The sequence below is a fragment of the Protopterus annectens genome, chromosome 3.part0 (genome assembly GCF_019279795.1).
Source record: "Protopterus annectens isolate FY-2018-M chromosome 3.part0, PAN1.0, whole genome shotgun sequence".
Classification (NCBI taxonomy): Eukaryota; Metazoa; Chordata; order Ceratodontiformes; family Protopteridae; genus Protopterus; species Protopterus annectens.
In genome coordinates, this window is record NC_056731.1 from 834,760,561 (window position 1) to 834,781,224 (window position 20,664).

Here is a 20,664-nt window from a genome sequence, read left to right on the forward strand (position 1 = left end):
AAATCTTTTAGATTATGCTTGAATTTCATGAGGATAGGATTAACTTTGATGTCTAGGGGTAGGGCCTTCCACAATGTAGCCACTTAGTTGGAGTATAGACTTTGTCCAGCAGTTTTGTTTTTTGTAGAGAGAAGAGTTGCTTGCCCTCTGAATGGAGACTCCTTCTGGGAGTATAAATTCAGAATCTTGAGTTTAGGGCGGAGCAGGCTGCAGGTTTATAGTTTATTTTGTTGGTAGATGTTCGTTGAAGGTAGTTAAGCTTTTGTGGAAGTTCAAGCCAGTTAAGGGAGTTAAGAGCTGTGCAGTGATAACTATAATGTGATGCACCATTTGTAAATTTAGCAATTTTATTATAGAATGATTCAAGCTTATTTTTTATTATGGTTTGTATGTTAGTTAGTGTAGGGGGTACTGTATAGTAGTGAGGGGAGCAGGTGGGTTGTGGCTTTTGTGGCTGCATCCAAAACGTTTTTTTTTTTTTTTTGTGCCTGTAGAGTGTCCCTAGTTTTTGGTGCGTGGTTTTGATAGTATTATGTATGTGAAGATCAAAGGTAAATTTGTCATCAGTTATTATTCCTAATAGTTTGGTATGTAGTACTACTTCAATTTCGATGTTATTTTGGGAGAAAGTCTCGAGTCTGGAGTAAATGTCCTGGAGTTAAAAAGGAGGAGCTTTGTTTTATTGAGGTTGAGTAGTAATTGGGCATTACTGAGCCATGACTCAGTAGAGGTAAAGGCATCTTGATTTATTTGTCTAAGGTGTTCTGTGCTGTTTGAAGAGGAGATGGTAGTTGAGTCGCCTGTATATTGGACTCATGTACATTGACAGGAAGAAGTGTGAAAATTATTTATGAAGGCATTGAAAAGGAGGAGTCCAAGGATGGAACCTTAATTTATGGGATCCTTGCCATTTTACATATTGTAGTCTGCTTTATAGATAGCTAGTAAACAATTATAGAGAGGATGGTGAAAGGTCTAGAACAAAAAGTTATTGTAAGAGATTGAGGTGTGAGACAGTGCTGAAAGCCTTAGAGAGGTTAAGAAATAATGCTGAGGCCAGTTAACCAGTGTCTCCTACTTTATTTACTGTGTCCATAAATGATATTAATGTTGTTCTTGTGCTGTGAGCTGGTTTAAAACAATGTTGAATGAGAGTTAGTTAATTGTGGTGGAGATGTTGCGGAATTGTTTATATACAAATTTTTCTAAGAGTTTGGAGAGAGTTAGTACGATGAAAATGGGATGGTAGCTAGATAATACTCCTTTGTGCAGTGAACTTATGAATGATTTTTTTCCATAGTGAGGAGACATATGATTCAGTAAAGTAACAGCGAAGGCAACAGCATTGGCAGCCATTTTCAGATATTCAGCTGAGAGACAGAGCAGGGTTTGAATTTCTATAGAAGTTTTCATATGAAGTTAGTGGGAACAGGTTGTAGTGTGAAGATGGGAGGAGGAGGTGAGGATGTAGTGCATGTGGTTCAGATAAGTACGATGTAAGTTGAGTGTTTTTAGTGGAGGTCTGTGAGAGGGGTGGATTGGGGATATGTTTGTTACCATGTATAGATGTAGGAATATTGAGATGAGCTGGGTTTGCGGTGATGTTAGCTATATTTTCAGTAAAGTATGTGTTGAACATTTCTGCAATTTGTGATGGGGATCTATCTACTCCTCCTTGGACAGTGGTAAAGAGTCTGCTTCTTCTGTTAGTTACATATTCAGAACTGATGTGCTGTTGGTGTCCTTCATTTAAAATGATTATTTTAGTAGACCTGAAGCTTTTGCCATGAAAGTGTAGTTTCTGGTGACCATCACCACAGCTCAGATGGTTTGCAAGTTTCAAGATCTTGAGTTTAAAAGGCATTATTTCATCATCAGCAAGAACAAGGTCTTAGTCTGGCTGGATCCTCATGTTATTCTAAAGGATATTCTGTATGACAAGAACAGGGAAACATTTAAACGCTTTTGCTACAGGTCCCCTTTGGGTATGACTCTTCCACCTTATGCTCATGAACACAAAAAGATAGGGCATCTGATTGATTGCTTTGATTATGTTCTAGTTACCATCTTGGCATATCAAATTAATGTCCCACAAGTTCAGTTTTGTTATTCTTTGTAAATTTGTGCATCATATCAGTGCTAATAAAGGAACTTAAAGTAATATTGTACCACTGTATAAACTAGGTCAGATGAAGATTTTAATAAAGGTCAGTAACACAGAATGTAAATTGCTGTAGCTTGGGGAAAGTTCATCTCCATCACTGCACAGGACTTGTCTGACTAGCAGAGCCAAATCTCAGAGTCCTATAAATTGCTGAATTCCTTTCAATACTATATCAGCAAGTAGATATCAGCTTGACCAGTAGAATCTGTTTTTATTTTATTGTATTTTATTTTTAAGTGGAAAGACTATTGTCTTGTTGCAGTGCAGATGTTGCATTAGTTCATTTTCTAATGGGGCAGCCCAGGACCTGCTTAACACTGCAGCAGTGACCTACGGCACATTTATCTGCTTCAGATAGCTAGTTTGAAATTTGTGACAGACAAGACGCCATCAGGCTAGAGTTTCTTGAGACCCTCGAGGCTGAAGTTATTCCTTTGCAATTTGAAGAGTCATTGTCTGGTTAATGGGTTCATTTCTTTATGCAGTGATATGCATATGATCTTAGGTTCATAGGTTCATAGGTTCATACTAGGCTATCTGCCCTAGGGCATTTATAAGCCTAGCCAGAGTGTGTTTGGCTTTCGCCACCTATTTTAAATTAATTTTGCTATACCTTTTTTTGAGGTTAGTATACTGTGCCTCTGTCTAACAGTGACACAGAAGTGATAGCCGGGGTAAACCTATGATCTCCCATCCACTCATCAAGATTCCTCTTGAAGAGAGTCAATGTGGGACTCTGCCTAACCTGGACTGGGATTTTATTCCAGAGTGAAGGGAGCCTCTGGGTTATGAATCTGTCCCTCCAGCATGTCCTATTTATTTCAGTGCTGAGGTTCAAGTCTCTTGAGCGCGTAGCTTGATGGGATTTGGATTTTCTGAGGTGCAGCATGTCCATTAATTCCGGGTTGGACATGGCTTTATCGTCAGGCACAGATCGCCTCTGAGCAGGCGGTATGCCACTGAGCAGAGCTGGAGTTTCTTTAACCGGGCAGCATATGGCATCTGTTTGAGCCCTTTGATCCTCTTGGTGAGGTACTTTTGGGGTCTTTCCAGTTGCTACAGGTGTCTGGTAAGGTACATCCCAAAAGGGGCATTGTACTCAATTATGGGCCTGATGAGGGATGAGTAAAGAGGCACGATGACCTCCCCTGATCTAGATGTGAATCCCTTCATGATTAGGTGGGCTATATAAAATGTTTTTCTTACCACTTTCACCACGTGGTTGTCAAATGAGAGATTTCTATCAATTTGGGTCCCCAGGTCCCTAATGACTTCTTCTGTACTTAATGGATTACCACCTATGTGGTAATTTGTGGGCATTTTGTTTTTGCCAAAGGAGATGACTATATACTTTTTGGCTTTTAGCTTGAGGCCATGGCTCTGGCACCAGTTGTCTGTTTCTATGAGGCCCTTTTGGAGGATGCTTGTGTCGGCTGGAGAGTTGATTATGGCGCCCAGTTTGCAGTCATCTGCGAACTTGGTCAGCCACAGTCCTTCCGTGTTGTTGGCCTGTACCGCCGAGAAATATATTCTGAACAAGAGAGGTCCCAGGACTGAGTCTTGTGAGACGCCACTTGAAACTGGTTTGGAGTCTGACATGGCTCCCTCAATTCTAACCATGTGGTTCTGTCCTTGAGCCAGTTTGCAACCCATCTATGACATAGGGGTTTATATTTAAGTTGGTGAGCTTATCTATAATGCCCGAGTGGGGTATTGTATCGAAGGCTTTTGCGAGGTCCAGGTAGGCTGTGTGGACCACCTTCCCCTCGTCAATGGCCTTGGTGACTGTTTCAAAGAAATCGACCAGGTTTAAGAGGCAGGATCTGCCCTTAACAAAGCCAAACTGGGTAGGATCCAGTGTCTGTAGGTCCACAATATCTTGATTTATGAGGTCCATGATGATCCTTTCCATAACTTTTCAGACCAAGCTAGTCAGGCTTATGGGGCGATAGTTTCTAGGATCCGTTGAGGCACCACCTTTGTGGAGAGGGACCACTGTTGCTGTACGCCACTCTTTGGGTACATATCCTGTAGTAAGGCTAAGATTGAACAGTAGTTTTATGTTTGGGTTTAGCTCTTCTTGGAGTTCATGTAGGACGCAGCCCGGGACACCATCTGGTCCCATTGATACTGTGTTTTTTGCTTTGGAGAGGGCGACTTTTACCTGAGCATCTGAGATGTCAGGGGGCAGCACTCTGTTGGGATAGATATTTGCTCTTTTGGTGGGGAGGGGGGGGGAGAAGTTTGCACTGAACCTGTCAGCTAGGATGTTGGGAATGTCTGTGGGCTCGGTGTATTTTTTGTCATTTTGGACTAATTCTGAGCATATCTGGGAATTCCCACCCAGGTTCCTAACATAACTAAAGAAAGCCTTGTGATTATCCTTAGTGCCCTGTGCAATTTTTCTCTCGAAGCTAGCCTTAGACGATTTTATGAGTGCCCGTAGTTTTTTGCTAATACTGATCAGAGATGCCTTCCCTTTTTGGGATTTTGCTCTATCATGTAGTAGCTTCCTCCTTCTATTGTATAGTTTGTTTATGGCTGGGGTCCACCAGACAGGACGTCTGCCTTTGGAGGATTGGGTCTTAGTTTTATTTGGGATTGCATGATCCATGCATTCCTGAAGGTGTTCATAGAATGTGTTTATAAAGGATTCTGCGGTCTGGGCTGTATTTTCCACAGGCCCGGGGGCTTTGAAGGATTTCGCCTCGGTTTTGAGGCATGTGAAATTTGCTTTAGAGAAGTTTTTCACTGTGGTTTTCTGGGCAGGGGGTGGGGTCAGGATGTGAATATCCAGTGAGATTAGTTTATGGTCTGATCTTCGGTGAATATCGGTGAGGGATATTCTTAGTCTAATCATGGCTTGGCCATATAACTGTTGCCTTTCTGAGCAGAAGTACATGAGATGATCATTTAAGTTAAGGGAAAGGATCGGGCATAGTTCTCTAAAAATGATACTTATGGCTGCTGTGTAAGTAATTCAGTGTGAGATTAGTCTTTGCGAACTGTAGTTCAAGAATTTATGAGTCACTGAACTAGACCAGGTCTATTCTACATGTTTATTATGATGCAATGAAAAACACTAAATCAAACTTAAATAAAAAAAAAAAAGACTCATAACTTTACTACGTAATGGAGCAGTTTTGACTGTCGCATCTCTCTTGTTCGGGTTAAACATTATATTGCTTGATGTTTTATAAACTGACGCACTGAGTAAATCTGTTTAATGAAATACAGCTTTTGCTGTATCATATTAATAAATGTAATTTCTATGTTTTTCAGATCTGAAGAATTTGTCTGGCACTGGTAATCCGCCAACCATTGATTCTATGTGGTCCATAGGCAAACCCCTATCTTCTAGCACATCAGACAGTGACAGTGAAGAAAAGAATGGAGGCATTGAATGTCAAGGAACAGACTTCTCCACCGTATATGAAATAGGTAAAGATGAAATTCTAAATGTATGCGGTTTACAGCTGATGCATGATTTGTGCTATAGGTGCTGGGATGCATGTAGTATAAATACAGGAACAAGATCTGTTGTTCCTAGGTAGGTGCATCCAAAAGGAGGGTGTGGGTCCCATTATGATGATATGGCAGAGTCCTAAACAACCAAATCATGATTGTTAATGAATTTAATTGTAAAGTTATAAGGTCAGCATTGTAAAATTATTTTGTTTGTGTCTTTCGGCTTTTTCCAGTTAGGGGTCACCACAGCGGAACTCCGGTGTGCTAATGATTGGCAGTAGAGTTTTTAACTGCTGGCTTGCCGGGCCTAACACACAACCTTCAATGAAGGAACGCCCGTTCATGCATGTTGCCACATAGAAGATGCTCTAACTGAGAATCGAACAGGCAACGTCTAACTGTGAGGCGACAACGCTACCGCAGCACTAAAACAGAGTTAACAAATTCCTTCATGCTAACTGCCTTTCCTCTGGGCTGCTCTTCTAGTTGTGAAGAAGTGTTTGTATTAATTACCTCAGCTGATGTTATCACCAAGGCAGGGTAATGCTGCACAGGGCAAGCCTGGAGATATTCCGAGAAGTGAGCCATGGACTCTGCAAGCAAAGACATTGAGGCTTGCTGATGAGATCATACTGTATGAGTGATTGAGAAACAGGCAGCTTTGCAGAATGTTTATTGTTGTAAGGCATGTACCCATCAGACATAATTGAGGACTGCTCTTTTGTTTTGTTTTGTTTCTAGTAAAGTCACCCCACCATGTATTTCCCCTGGAGAACTTAAGCACAACACATACAGCATGTACTAATTCACTTCAGGGACTTGGCATTCTCTCCTTTACAGATCATAGTCTCACATGCTACCCAACAACACTGCAGAACAAGTCATTTTTCCCAGTAGTCAGTGGCCAACTTTAATCTACTATCATTTCTGAAGACAGACTAGTTATGGGATAAAATACTTCCTTGATCTTACTCCGTATAAGTGCTTAGATTAGAATTTTAGGCAAGCAATGGCTTTCTGGCCTTATCCACTGCTGATATCCTATAAGAAGCCATGCTGATGTATGTGCTCCATGGTGTCCCACTCAGAGTTTTGTTTCTGTATTTAAATTCTGCAGTTTAAGCTCTAGGTAAAATTCCTTTGCATGTTTATAATTCACTTGTGAACACTTAAATGTATTTAAACAGTGGTACAGTCACAGCCACTTACTTTGCAGGTATTTGAATTTGTTAATTTTCCTGTGTAATAAAATGATTTATGATTCATTGTGCTTCAGTCTCAGGCAGTGAATTCAAATTCTATCATAAGAGCAATGCTAGGGTGATAGTGTTTTTTTCTGCTAAGAAGCTATGAATTCCCTTATACTTTTCATTATATCTTAGGTGGCCCAGCGTCTTGTAAATAAAGACATATCCACACGTGGGAGCAGCATCATAGTTTCAGGGAAATTGTTGCCAAATGAACATTTGCAGACCTTTGTAAATTGTTGCTGTTTGCAAAACAGTGCTTCTGATAAAGTCCCGTAATTTGAAAGTGATGAAAGTGCTTAGTTGATTATCATATGTTTTATTTAGTTATATATTATAGTTTTGTTTTGGTCATACATTGCTCAGTTTACAATAAAAACAAAGGAGTGAGAAGCTCCACCGGGTCATGCAGCATTGCACTTTCACTTACACACACCGTCTCCTTGGTTAGGGTTTCAGATTTTTGTAGTTTTATTTATTTTTTTTTTTTGTGTGTGTGTGTCCCTTGTGTTCCAGAGCCTTAAATTATAATAGTCTGTTTGGTCACCAGACTCCTATAATTAAAATCTATGTAATTACATGGTGTTAAAAGAGTATGAATATGAAATACTATGTATCCAAGGGATCTGTTTTCAGATTGTACTTCGTCGTTTACAGACTGTTTAAAACTTTAGTTATAAGGCAGAATGTTAACTTAGAACCAAATTATAAATCCTTACATCAGTTATTAAAACTGTTGAGGACAGATTAACATTCAGATTTAGAGTAACAGGATGGAATAACCGTATCAAGGTCCTTTTAAAATTTCATGGTGTCACAAACACAAACCTTTGACCACTTGATGTTTTAAATCACACTTTAGGATCTTTTAGTAATAGGTTCATAGGTTCATTGGTTCATACTAGGCTATCTGCCCTAGGGCATTTATAAGCCTAGCCAGAGTATGTTTGGCTTTCACCACTCATTTTAAATTAATTTTGCTATGCCCTTTTTCGAGGTTAGTATACTGTGCCTCTGTCTAACAGTGACACAGAAGTGATACCCGGGGTAAACCTATGATCTCCCATCCACTCATCAAGATTCCTCTTGAAGAGAGTCAATGAGGGATTCTGCCTAACCTGGACTGGGATTTTATTCCAGAGTGAAGGGAGCCTCTGGGTTATGAATCTGTCCCTCCAGCATGTCCTATTTATTTCAGTGCTGAGGTTCAAGTCTCTCGGCGTGTAGCTCGATGGGATTTGGATTTTTGAGGTGCAGCATGTCCCTTCATTCCAGGTTGGACATGGCTTTATACGTCAGGCACAGGTCGCCTCTGAGCAGGCGGTATGCCACTGAGTAGAGCTGGAGTTTCTTTAACTGGGCAGCATATGGCATCTGTTTGAGCCCTTTGATCCTCTTGGTGAGGTACTTTTGGGGTCTTTCCAGTTGCTACAGGTGTTTGGTAAGGTACATCCCAAAAGGGGCATTGTACTCGATTATGGGCCTGATGAGGGATGAGTAAAGAGGCGCGATGACCTCCCCTAATCTAGATGTGAATCCCTTCATGATTAGGTGGGCTATATAAAATGTTTTTCTAACCACTTTGGCCACGTGGTTGTCAAATGAGAGATTGCTATCAACTTGGGTCCCCAGGTCCCTAATTACTTCTTCTGTACTTAATGGATTACCACCTTTGTGGTAATTTGTGGGCACTTTGTTTTTGCCAAAGGGGATGACTGTACACTTTTTGGCGTTTAGCTTGAGGCCATGGCTCTGGCACCAGTTGTCTGTTTCTATGAGGCCCTTTTGGAGGATGCTTGTGTCGGCTGGAGAGTCAATTATGGCGCCCAGTTTGCAGTCATCTGTGAACTTGGTCAGCCACAGTCCTTCTGTGCTGGCCTGTACCTCTGAGAAATATATACTGAACAAGAGAGGTCCCAGGACTGAGCCTTTGAGCCACTTGTAACTGGTTTGGAGTCTGACATGGCTCCAGCAATTCTAGCCATGTGGGTTCTGTCCTTGAGCCAGTTTGCAACCCATCTAGTGACATAGGGGTTTATATTTAAGCTGGTGAGCTTATCTATAATGCCTGAGTGGGGTATTGTATTGGAGGCTTTTGTGAGGTCCAGGTAGGCTGTGTGGACCACCTTCCCTTCATCAATGGCCTTGGTGACTGTTTCAAAAAAGTCGACCAGGTTTAAGAGGCAGGATCTGCCCTTAACAAAGCCGAACTGGGTAGGATCCAGTGTATGTAGGTCCCCAATATCGTTATTTATGAGGTCCATGATGATCCTTTCCATAGCTGTGCAGACCGAGCTAGTCAGGTTTATGGGGCGATAGTTTCCGGGGTCCGTTGAGGCACCACCTTTGTGGAGAGGGACCACTGTTGCTGTACGCCACTCTTTGGGTACATATCCTGTAGTAAGGCTGAGATTGAACAGTAGTTTTATGTTTGGGTTTAGCTCTTCTTGGAGTTCATGTAGGATGCAGCCGGGACACCTTCTGGTCCCATTGATGCTGTGTTTTTGCTTTGGAGAGGCGGCTCTTACCTGAGCATCTGAGATGTCAGGGGCAGCACTCTGCTGGGATAGATATTTGCCCTTTTGGTGGGGAGTTTGTGCTGAACCTGTCAGCTAGGATGTTGGCAATGTCTGTGGGTTCGGTGTATTTTTTGTCATTTTGGACTAATTCTAAGCATATCTGGGAATTCCCACCCATGTTCCTAACATAACTAAAGAAAGCCTTGTGATTATCCTTAGTGTCCTGTGCAATTTTTCTCTCGAAGCTGGCCTTGGACAATTTTATGAGTGCCCTTAGTTTTTTGCTAATACTGATCAGAGATGCCTTCCCTTTTTGGGATTTTGCTCTATCATGTAGTAACTTCCTCCTTCTATTGTATAGTTTGTCTATGGCTGGGGTCCACCAGAGAGGACGTCTGCCTTTGGAGGATTGGGTCTTGGTTTTATTTGGGATTGCATGATCCATGCATTCCTGAAGGTGTTCATAGAATGCATTTATAAAGGATTCTGTGGTCTGGGCCGTATTTTCCACAGGCCCGGGGGCTTTGAAGGATTCCACCTCGGTTTTGAGGAGTGTGAAATTTGATTTAGAGAAGTTTTTCACTGTGGTTTTCTGGGCAGGGGGTGGGGTCAGGATGTGAATATCCAGTGAGATCAGTTTATGGTCTGATCTTACCAGTGAGGGATACACTTCTGGTCTGGAGCATAGAGTCCCCATGTTGGTGATGATCAGGTCCAGTATGTTTTCCCCTCTTGTGGGAGTGGTAAGAAGTTGTTCCATAGCATTTGAGTTTATGAATTCTAGGAACCTTTGGGCTAGGGTGTTGGAGCTAGAGTAATGTTCCCAGTCTATGTTTGGGTAGTTGAAGTCCCCCAATATAATGGTGTTTGGAGAGACCTTCATATTTTCCAGTGTTCTCAGGAAGGCCGAGTGGGGTTCCTGGGTTTGAGAGGGTGGTCTGTAGCAGGCTATAAACTGGAAGGCAGTTTTACCCACTGTTAGTTGCACATGGATAGTCTCTGATGCTTCGTGCTTTGCCACCAACCTGGATGTGTGGGTATCTTTGATGAATATCGATACTCCCCCTCCTTTTGTGGTTCGGTCCAAGTTTTGGGGCTGAAAAGCATGGTATGAGGTATAACCTGGTAGTGCTGGGGTGCTCTCGGGAGCCCTGATCCAGGTTTCTGTTACTGCACAGATATCGATGTTCTCCATGCTAAGGAGTTTCAAGTGCGTGCATCTTGAGGTTTAGACTTCTGGCGTTGAGTAGCATTACTCTTAGTTTCTTATCCCTTGTGATACCTATGGAGGTGGGTTTGTCTTTTGAGCCTTGCCTAAAAAGGTACTATGGGGGTAGCAAGAGCCTTTGCCAATATCCGAAAGCCCAGGGGTGACAGGTGCAAGCCTTCCCTAATGAAGCATCGTGGCTTGTCGAGCATATTATCCCAGGCTGACAGGCATTGGATCCCCTTTGAATGACACCAGTACTTAAGCCAATTGTTGAAATTGATCATCTTGTCTTCATATTGTGGCATCATTCTTGGTGAGGGTAAGATGCTACTCAAGGTCAGGGTCATACCGGCCTGGGCTACATGCTCAGAGAGCTCCTCTATGTCTCTTTTCATTTAGTCCAGGGAGGTCCGTCTCAGGTCATTCACACCAGCATGGACAATGACTGAGTCATATTTGTACTTGCCTTGGAGTGACCTGAGTGCTTGTGTTATGTGGTGGATCCTAGCGCCCAACAGGCTGCTCACCGTGACCTTTTCCTTGTTCAGCCTGGTGAGTGGGACGTCAGTGTGCCTGACGATAGAGTCACCTATTACAAGTGTATCAGGTGTGTTGTTTAGCCTTAAGGGCTGTGACTGTTCGGCACACTGGCTTTGCGAGATATGTGTTGCACGTGTTTTGTTTTGGGGTTGCTTGGGTGTCTGCTTTGGAGGTCTCTGCTGCTTAGGCAGATCTTTATTTAGAGCCTCCGAGTATGTTTTGTGTGATTATGTGTTTGGTTTGCTGTCGTGGTAGGTCTATGTGAGACTAGAATTGTAGTGAGTGTGGTTTCCTTCTCCTCCTGACTGGTTATGCCAGTACTGAGTTGAGATAGCTTGGCCTCCAGTTTGGCTATATGGTTGCATCTCTCACATGTGTTGGAATTTGTTGGGAGGAGGAGGGGGTTGTCTGTGTACATGAGGCAGTTGTAACATTGCCTCAAGATTCCCATATTCACCAGCTGGCCCGGAGAGGAGATTGACAACTGACTTTTGGACATGCTAGAATAATATTGTGAATTTATTTATAATTGAAAACAAGGGCCAGTGGGGAGTGAGGGTGTAGTGCTTTCATTAGTGGACTGGAAAGAGAAAAGGAAGCAGGTTTAGCATGTAACATATTTTTAAAGTAACGGTATAATTGTTAAGATAAGGCGTTAAAAGTCACAAGCCTTGCAAAGAAGGTGATACAACCAGAAAGTGTCAGTCACTGCTGCACTCAGTACAGACATGACAGGTCCTGTATGTGCCAGCCTTAAGCCACGCTACCAGATTCCATATTAGATGTAGTTGACAGACATCATCCCTAAGTAAGTAATGGAAATATTTCAGTAGTGTAAACTAAAGCCATTAAGACATGACATTTCACATGAAAGTTTAGGGTTGTGATTAAATGTTAAACTTGACTGATGTTTCATTATTGGTGATTGCCGTTTTTTTCCCCCTTGAGTACAGAAAAGAACAAATTTTTCCTGAGGTATAGTATTTTTAAGACAATTACTAGTATACTTGACCTATTTATCAGTTTCTAGCCATATATATTACAGATGAATAGTTGAAGGATTTAGCAGTGTTTTCCAGATGAAAACCATGTTACAATACGGATACTTAGGTTTCTCATATGTTCTGCATATACCCTCCAAATGCTATTCTTTTATATATTTCAAAAAACAGCTGTGTAATGGCTGAGATGTTATTTTCCATTTCAGAGGTAGCTTACAAGTAAGGTTGAATATTAGCTGTATAGGAAAACGTAATTTCTTTTAGCTATTGTTGTCTTGTGGTAGGATATTACTATAGCACAGGTAATAAACTGTCAGAAGCATTTCAAGGACTCCAAAATACGTTGCCTGAGGTACAGCTATTTATACTCAGGCTGCATACCTTGTACACCTGTCAAGTTCTTTGCTCAAAAGTCAGAAATAAGGCCAAAAATAATGATGTGACAAAGGCCCAATATCAATGATAATTTTAACACATTACTCTAATGCACTTAAAAAGTTAATATAGTAACTGGTTTTGGATCAGCATACATTTTCTAAACAATAAGGTGTATAAAACTACAGTATCTAGCATTGCTGTAATTTTCAATAACTTACCAGAAAATCAAAGACATTTAAAATGGGCAGGGCAAATCAGGGATGTTGCCCTTGTGGTCTTTAGTCTGGTAAATACCTATGAACCTAAGTTATGCAAAATCAGTGACAGTTGAGTTATGCCCAATGTCTGAAATCTCATGTCTTGAAAAGAAATGTGCATGGTTTCAGGATAATCATTGTAGTCTGTAAAAAAAAGTATATGCTTAATCCAAATCTTGTGATCTATGCTAACCAGTGTTGTTGTATGACTTTGTAGACAGTAATGGTACACGTGCTATCATGTGCTCTCCTGTCTCTTAAAGCCTGAAACAAATACAGGCAACGTGGCTGAACAGAAGCTGAACGATCTGGATTAATGTAACATTGCTTAAAACCTACAAAAAGTGAAAATAAAATGGTTGAACTTGAGGTAAATCAAGTGGTAACAGAAGTAAACAAATATGTAATCAAAAACCACTTGAACCACGCTGAAGTCAATGCAGATTTATTCTTGCTGCAAGTTTAAGAAACAGTAAACTTTCACCATACATGGCTTCCTCAGGCAAATCTAGCAATAACTTGAAATGCATCAGTTTAATACTTTCTAAAAGGTCACATGACTAAAAAATTAAATGACTAAAAAAAAAATCACATGACTAAGAATGACATTGTGTTTCAAGACAGAAATTTTTATAAAATAAGATTAAAAAACGTATAATTATAAAAATCTAGAATAATAAAAAAATCATAAAATTCAAACTTTCAGAAATGTTTATAAAATAATATTAAAAACCATATAATTATAAAAATCTAGAGTCATAAAATCATAAAATTCAAACTTTCATGTGGATGGCATTCAGTAGAGGCTTTAGAGAAACATACCCATTTAGTCCAAGGGGTAAGTGTGCCCTAAGGTACAAAATCCAGTGAAACTCATTTAATTCAGTCTGATGTATAACATTTCCTCCACAAATTTTATCACATAACACATGTAAAATAAAAATTTAAAACAATGCTTAGGTCCGTTTTCAAGTTGGTGCTTATGAAGGCATTGGTAGCTATCTTCCTTTTACATTCACAAATATGGTTACCAAGCCTTTATTTTAATTTCTGACTTGTTTTTCCTACATTGTAGGCATCACATAACTTACACATTGATAATTATACCAGATTTTTAGTATCACAGCTCCAAGTATCCCTTAGTTCATATGCAGTATCAAAAACTGGATGGATAAAAGTTTTATCAGTATAAATATATTGACAATAGGTACATTTACCACACCTAAAAGTACTTTTTCTACTGCTCTTGAACTGCAAATGGAACTTAGGCTACTCTCTATAGCATAACAGCTGTTTTAAATTAGGGCATTTCGTGTGGCTAAAGCTCAGTTTATGTGAAATAACACCCTTAAGTTCAGGTACATCATGCAAAATCTGACAATATTTACCATTAACTTGCTTCACTTGATGTGTATTCTTATTTTGTGTTAGTATACATCTAACAAAGTTATTGGATCTATTTGGGCAAATTTCAGTTTAAGTCACCCTCTGCTGTGATACCTGTTGATGTTTACTCTCAACCTCACCCAGTGAGTAACCAGTAAAATTCACAATCATATCATCCAGCTGTGCCCTCATCAAACCATTAGAAACATTCAGCCTAGTAACTCGCATCATCTGACTTTTCACTAGACTTCTGAAAGTGTGCTGTGGGTGCATACTAGTACTGTGAAGGTAGGAATTACATTTAATAGGTTTATAGTAGAAGGTGTTACTTAATGTACCATCAGCTGCCTTAAAGATTGTAACATGCAAAAAATTAATTCTATTCACAGAAATATGTTTCTTAAAACTAAGAACGATAGTTGTATTTGAAATATACTGATAAAATCCATCCAACTGGCCACTAGAGCCACACCAAATGAGAAACAATTAATCTACAAATCATTGGTAGAATGCCACATTAAAAAATAAGGATTTTCATCTGATAAAATAAACCTACACTCCCATATGATATGGATTTTCATCTTAATAAATAAACCTACACTCCCATATGTGCATAACTATATTTGTGTACGTCCTGGCAATGGGAGTACCCATTGCCACACCACTTAACTGTCTATATAATTTCTTTTGAAATAAAAACACATTGTTTTTCAATACCAATCTCAATAAAAGGCACAATGTATTTCTATACTCTTGGGTATATTCAGTACAGTCTAAAAGATACTATTTAACTTAATACTTAAATCATTCAGTATCATTGTAAAAGGTGAATTGACATCCATAGTAGCAAAACTACCTTTCATTGCTTAAAACCTCTCTGACAAAAAGTAAAAAAAAAAAAAATGATTTAGAACCGGTCTGTAGTTCACAAGACAGACCAGATATGGGTGGCATCTTCCAAGGGGGTTATAACCATATTCTTTAGGGGACTTGGACAAGGAAAATTTGGCCAGAGTCTCCATATAATCTCATTATTGATGAGCCAGTAAGCTTTGTTATAACCTTTACTAATTTCATGCTCCTCCGTGCACCTCCTTGTCTTCGGAGCCGAAGTGTTCTGCTCTGAGTGATGTTCTTCTGCCGGTCAGTGCTGACGTCGGCTCCAACCATGTCGGCTCTGTCCTCTGGTTTCGGAACTTGGGTTTCCTCTGTCAGGCCCGAGGGGGATACTTCGGGACTTCTGTCGGTTCCGAGCCTTCCTCTCAGTGCATCGGCTCAGGGAACTCTAGCACCGGTCGTCGCCTCAGAGGCCAGTTGGTCCTCGGATTTGGGGGGACCCGCCTTCGAGGCCATGAGGAGCACACTGGCCAGATCTTCAGTTACATCACCCGGATCGGTCATTCCATCCCCCTCCACACAGGCTAGAGCCTCTGGTGTCCCCCTATCAGTAGATGGCAGAGCCCAAAGGTCTGGGGATACCCCCATGAGTGGTCCCCTACTTTCTGAGGGCCCCCTCAAAGTCTGTGCCTGAGGAGCCCCCAAAAAAGAAGTTGTGCAAGAGGAAGCACATAGACTCCCAGGACGAGTCACTCACTTCTGATACCGACCTCGAGGAATCAGAGGGGTCCCCCAAGTTGTCCTCCGATGACGTCTCTTTCTCCAACATCCTGGAGATTTTGAGGCAGAGAGGCAGCTGGCCATCCAAGACCCCCTCTGAGGAGGAGTCAGTATTCCACAAGGCCTTCCCCCCTGGGAAAGAGTTCCTGACCAAAGGGGTTTCTGTTGATGCCATGGTGGTTGCGGCAGCCACTCAGCAGGAAGTAGCCGAGTCTTCTTCCTCCGTCCATCCTCCTAACAAGGAGTCCAGGAGTATGGATTGGTACGGGAAGCGTACCCTCTCTTCAGCAACCTTCACCCTATGGTCGCTGAATTATCTTTGTCATTTTACTCTGCTCCAGAGAGATTTCCTTAAAGAATTAGGAGATACTCTAATGGGTAATGTACCTGAGGCATTAGCACAGACAGTCAACGCCCAGTTGGCTACCCTTGGCTCGATTGCCAACTCGTCCATGAGTCTCATATCTTATGCAGCTGAAGGGGCAAGTAGGGCAGCTAGTTCAGGTGTAGCCCTCAGGAGGCAGGCTTGGATGAGCCTGTGTCATTTCGTGGAGGCCTTCAACTCTTCCTTCACTGACGCCCCCCTTTGATGGGTCCCCACTCTTTGGGACCAAAGTGAAAGACACCCTCGCCAGATGCAAGCAAGAGAGAAAGACCCTGTCTGCCATAGGGGTCCATTTTTCCCTTCCTTCTAGGCCTTACCCCAAGGCTCAGAGAGGAGGGAAGATGTGGTTCAAAAAGTCACAGAAGTCTTTCCCTGCCGCTCAAGGTGAGTCCCCCTCCAGAGGCAGGGGGGGGAGGCTATTCTGGAAGACGCTGCCTCAGGGGCAGAGGAGGCCCTCGCAATTTGGGAGACCATGATTCCTTTCGTGGGTCTTCCTATCATCATCCCTGATGGGTTGCCTGGCTGTGCTATTCCGGAGCCAGTCGGGGGCCGCATTTCATTGCACCCGGAAGCCTGGGCAAGTATCACTCAGGATCAGTGGGTGCTTCGAATAGTTACCGGAGGTTATACCATCCCCTTGCTATCAGACCCCCCTCCAGTCAAGAGAATTCCGGACGTTCCACCCAGTCAAAGGAATCACGCAACACTAGAAATTTCAAAGTTGCTAGAAAAAGGAGTCATCCAGCCTGTCCCCTCAGACCAGATCGGATTAGGGACTTACTCAAGACTCTTTTTGGTGCCAAAAAAAACAGGGGACCTGAGACCCATCTTGGATCTCAGCCGACTGAATCACTACGTTCTAAAGTCCAAGTTCCAAATGGTCCAGTCTATTTTTCCGTTACTGGGAAAATAAGTATGGATGTGCTCCATTGCTCTCAAGGATGCTTACTACCATATCAAAATGGACAGGGCATCCAGGAGTCACTTACACTTCTAGCTGGGAGCCAGTCATTTTCAGTTTCGTGCCCTGCCCTTTGGTCTCACCACAGCCCCCAGGGTGTTCACCAAGTGTTTGGCAGTGGTGACAGCTCACCTGAGATGTCAAGGATTCAAAGTATTTCCATACCTGGACGACTGGCTCCTCACCGCCCCCACCAGGCATCTTCTCATTCAGGCCAGGGAAATGACCATTGCCCTTTGTCATTGACTAGGAATTACCTTGAACTGGGGAAAGTCTACCTTGCTGCCCTCACAGTGTGTCACATTTATAGGCGCAGAGCTTGACACCATTCGAATGCGGGCGTTCCTGCCCCAAGAAAGGATAGGAGTGTTGCAGAGTCAGGTTCGCGCATTGTTACCCCTCAAGAAAGTTCAGGCCAGATGGGTTCTATAGCTCCTAGGATCCATGGCAGCCACCATTATGTTAATGCCTCTTGCCCAATGGTCCTTTCAGGAACTCCCCCTGTCTCACTTGATCCTACTCACCGATTGGTGCAAACAGGACCTCCGTTGGTGGCTGCGCTCCACCAAGCTGGACGAAGGGAAACCATTTGTTCCTAAGTCACCTGTTGCCACGGTGACCACGTACGCCTCCCAGATGGGGTGGGGAGGCATTATCTTGACAGGACGGACCAAGGCACATGGCAAGATCACGAGGTACATCTGCACATCAATGTCTTAGAGATGAGAGCAGTGTTACTGGTGTTGCGAGCACTTCAGAGCTCTCTCCCTCTGGGAACGATTGCAGTTCACTCGGACAACATGTCCGTTGTGTGGTACATGAACAAGCAAGGGGGAACCAGATCTTATCCCTTGTGGGGAGAGGTTACGCGAGTGTGGCAATGGGCAGTGTCTTCCCTACGGTTCCTAGTGGTAACGCACATTCCAGGGAAAGGCCAGTGTGATAGCAGACAGGCTGAGCAGAGCTATTTTGATGCCTTAAGAGTGGTCCCTGAACTGCTGTGTTGCGGAACAGATTTTCAGCAGGTGGGGTCAGCCTTGCTGCTATCTTTTTTCCAATCCCCTCAATGCCAAGTGCAGCAACTACTTCACACTGATCCCCCCACAGGGGGAGTCACCCAGGGACGCTCTAGTCCACGATTGGCCCCCCGGTCTGCTCTATGCTTTCCCTCCATTTCCTCTGTTACCAAGAGTGATTCAGAAAGCCATATACGTGGGAAGCAAGATGATTCTAATTGCCCCACAGTGGCCTTGCCAAGTCTGGTTCTCCTTTCTTCATCAGTACGCCGTGGACAGTCCTTGGATTCTGGACCCAGCGCCAGACCTACTGACACACATATGTCGGGACAGTCCCATCCCTCCCTGCGGACCCTCAGGTTGGCAGCCTGGCTACTCTCCTTCCATCCTTAGTCAGACTTCATCGTTTTTCACCTGAGGTAGTGCACATTTTATCCTCTTCTCATAAATCTTCCACCAGGAAAATTTATTCCAGCAAGTGGAAAAGATTTTCTATTTGGGCTCATGCCCAGGGACTGGACCCTTACACAGCCTCAATTCCTGCTGTTTTGGATTTTTTATCCATGCTGTTTCAGCAGGGTTCTGCTCCTGCGACCATCAAGGTCCAGCTGGCCACTATTTCTAATTTTCATACCTCTTACGAACCTTCTCTTATGGCTCATAAACTCTGTAAGGCCTTTTTGAGGGGCACCTTGTTACTACGGCCTCCTGTGTCAGAACCCATCATGCCATGGGATTTAAACTTTGACTTGCAAGCCCTGACTTCCCCACCTTTTGAGCCAGCTGCTATCTAAGAGTTAAAATTTCTGTCTTGGAAGACTGCCTTCTTAAGAGCCATCACATCAGCCAGATGGGTGTCGGAGATTCAAGCTCTGTCCATCAAAGCCCATATTTAATCTTTCATAAGGACAAGGTTTCCTTGAGACCTAATCTGTCCTTTCTTCCTAAAGTTATATCTACTGTTAATCTCAATCAGTCTATTGAGCTGCCAGTTTTCTTCCCTCAATTTTCCAACAAAGCAGAGTTTGGATTTCATCAGTTGGACGTGCACAGGCAGCTACGATTCTACTTATACAGAACAAAACAACTCCGGAAATCTGACCAACTGTTTGTGTCCTTTTCAGAAAATAGAACAGGTTCCCCAATTTCTAAGATTACAATTTCCAGATGGATTTCTGATTGCATTTTCTATATCTATGTGTCAGCAGGCAGAAATTTACCATTCCCAGTCAAGGATCACTCTACCAGGGCTGTTTCCACTTCAGTAGCTTACCATTCCAGGCTATCTTTGGATGATATTTGTGCTGTGGCCACGTGGGCTTCTCCTCACACATTTATTACTTATTACAAATTAGAAGTGGCTTCTAGGGGCCGGACTTCCTTTGGTTCCACAGTTCTCAGGAATATCTTCCTTTGAGCCTCCCAGGATAGAAGTGCTGGGGACGCTGTCCCGTGAGTAAGAATGTTGGCGAGATTAAACCACATAACATCTAGAAGTTATGTACTCACCATAACGTTCGATGTATGTGGCCCATCTCGCCTCACATTCTTACGTATCCTCCCACCTTCCCCCCTCCTGGAGGATTTGGAGGTGACATTTGGTCTTGAGTACCCTTCAATGTTGGTTGTTTTTCTTTACTACCCTGGATAGTGTTCTACCTTCCTGGACTGTGGTTGTGCATGGGGTGTGGCTGTGGATTGCTGCAAACTAGATCTGAGGCTATGGAGCAGTGCAACATGGGATACCAGATTAGCCCAGCCAATTAGAGACTTTGTGCTAGAAAAATTAAGTTGGCCGAGTCGGAGCCGATGCCCGGCTCGAACCCGTGAGTAAGAATGTGAGGCGAGATGGACCACATACATCGAATTCACTGACATTTCATCAGTGAAGTAAAAATCATTAAAACTGGTATATACACAAAACAAGTACAGCGTTTTTAATAAAACATGAACAATATAAACAGATTTTATAAACGCCTTGTTTTTAAATATGGTTTAATCAATGTTTTATCATTGAGCCCTGGTTCTTTTTCTGCCTGTAGCTCAATAATCCATTTCAACTCTCTCAATTCCAGTTTATTTTTCATGTCACCCAGCCTTGAATTTTGAAAAATACATTCAATAACTTTGAATTGGAAGTAATGTGTTCCTCCTGCACAGATAGCATGTTTGGCTAGAGCACTTCTGTCTGGTTCATTATTTCTGATGGCAGTCAAAGGCTCTTTGACCCTTTCTCTCAGTGAGCGAGTGGTCATGCCAACATAAAAGGAAGGGCAAGCTAAACACACAGCCAGGTATACTAAATTCCTTGTTTTACAGTTTGCTTTAACTCTAAATTCATTCTTTCTATTTGTTATAGGTTGTACGAAGCTCCTGTTGTCACTCAAAACATCACAGACACTGCATTGCCCACATTTATTAAGACCAAAAATCATCTCTTTGGACTTTTTTGGTTGACAAAGTAACATTTTGAGATTATTTTTATTTTTATAACAATACCTTGGCCTGTGGCCTA

At 42.4% G+C, this 20,664-nt stretch overlaps 1 protein-coding gene across 2 annotated transcripts in view; it reads left to right on the forward strand.

Annotated features, from left to right (window-relative positions):
* Positions 1-20,664, forward strand: part of LOC122796581 (glutamate decarboxylase 1-like) — a 1,347,171-nt gene that overhangs the window by 661,123 nt on the left and 665,384 nt on the right. For both annotated transcript variants that reach the window (XM_044065171.1, XM_044065170.1), the window contains exon 2: positions 5,447-5,605. In XM_044065171.1, the coding sequence (XP_043921106.1) occupies positions 5,447-5,605 (159 nt within the window). The remainder of the gene's footprint in view (positions 1-5,446; positions 5,606-20,664) is intronic.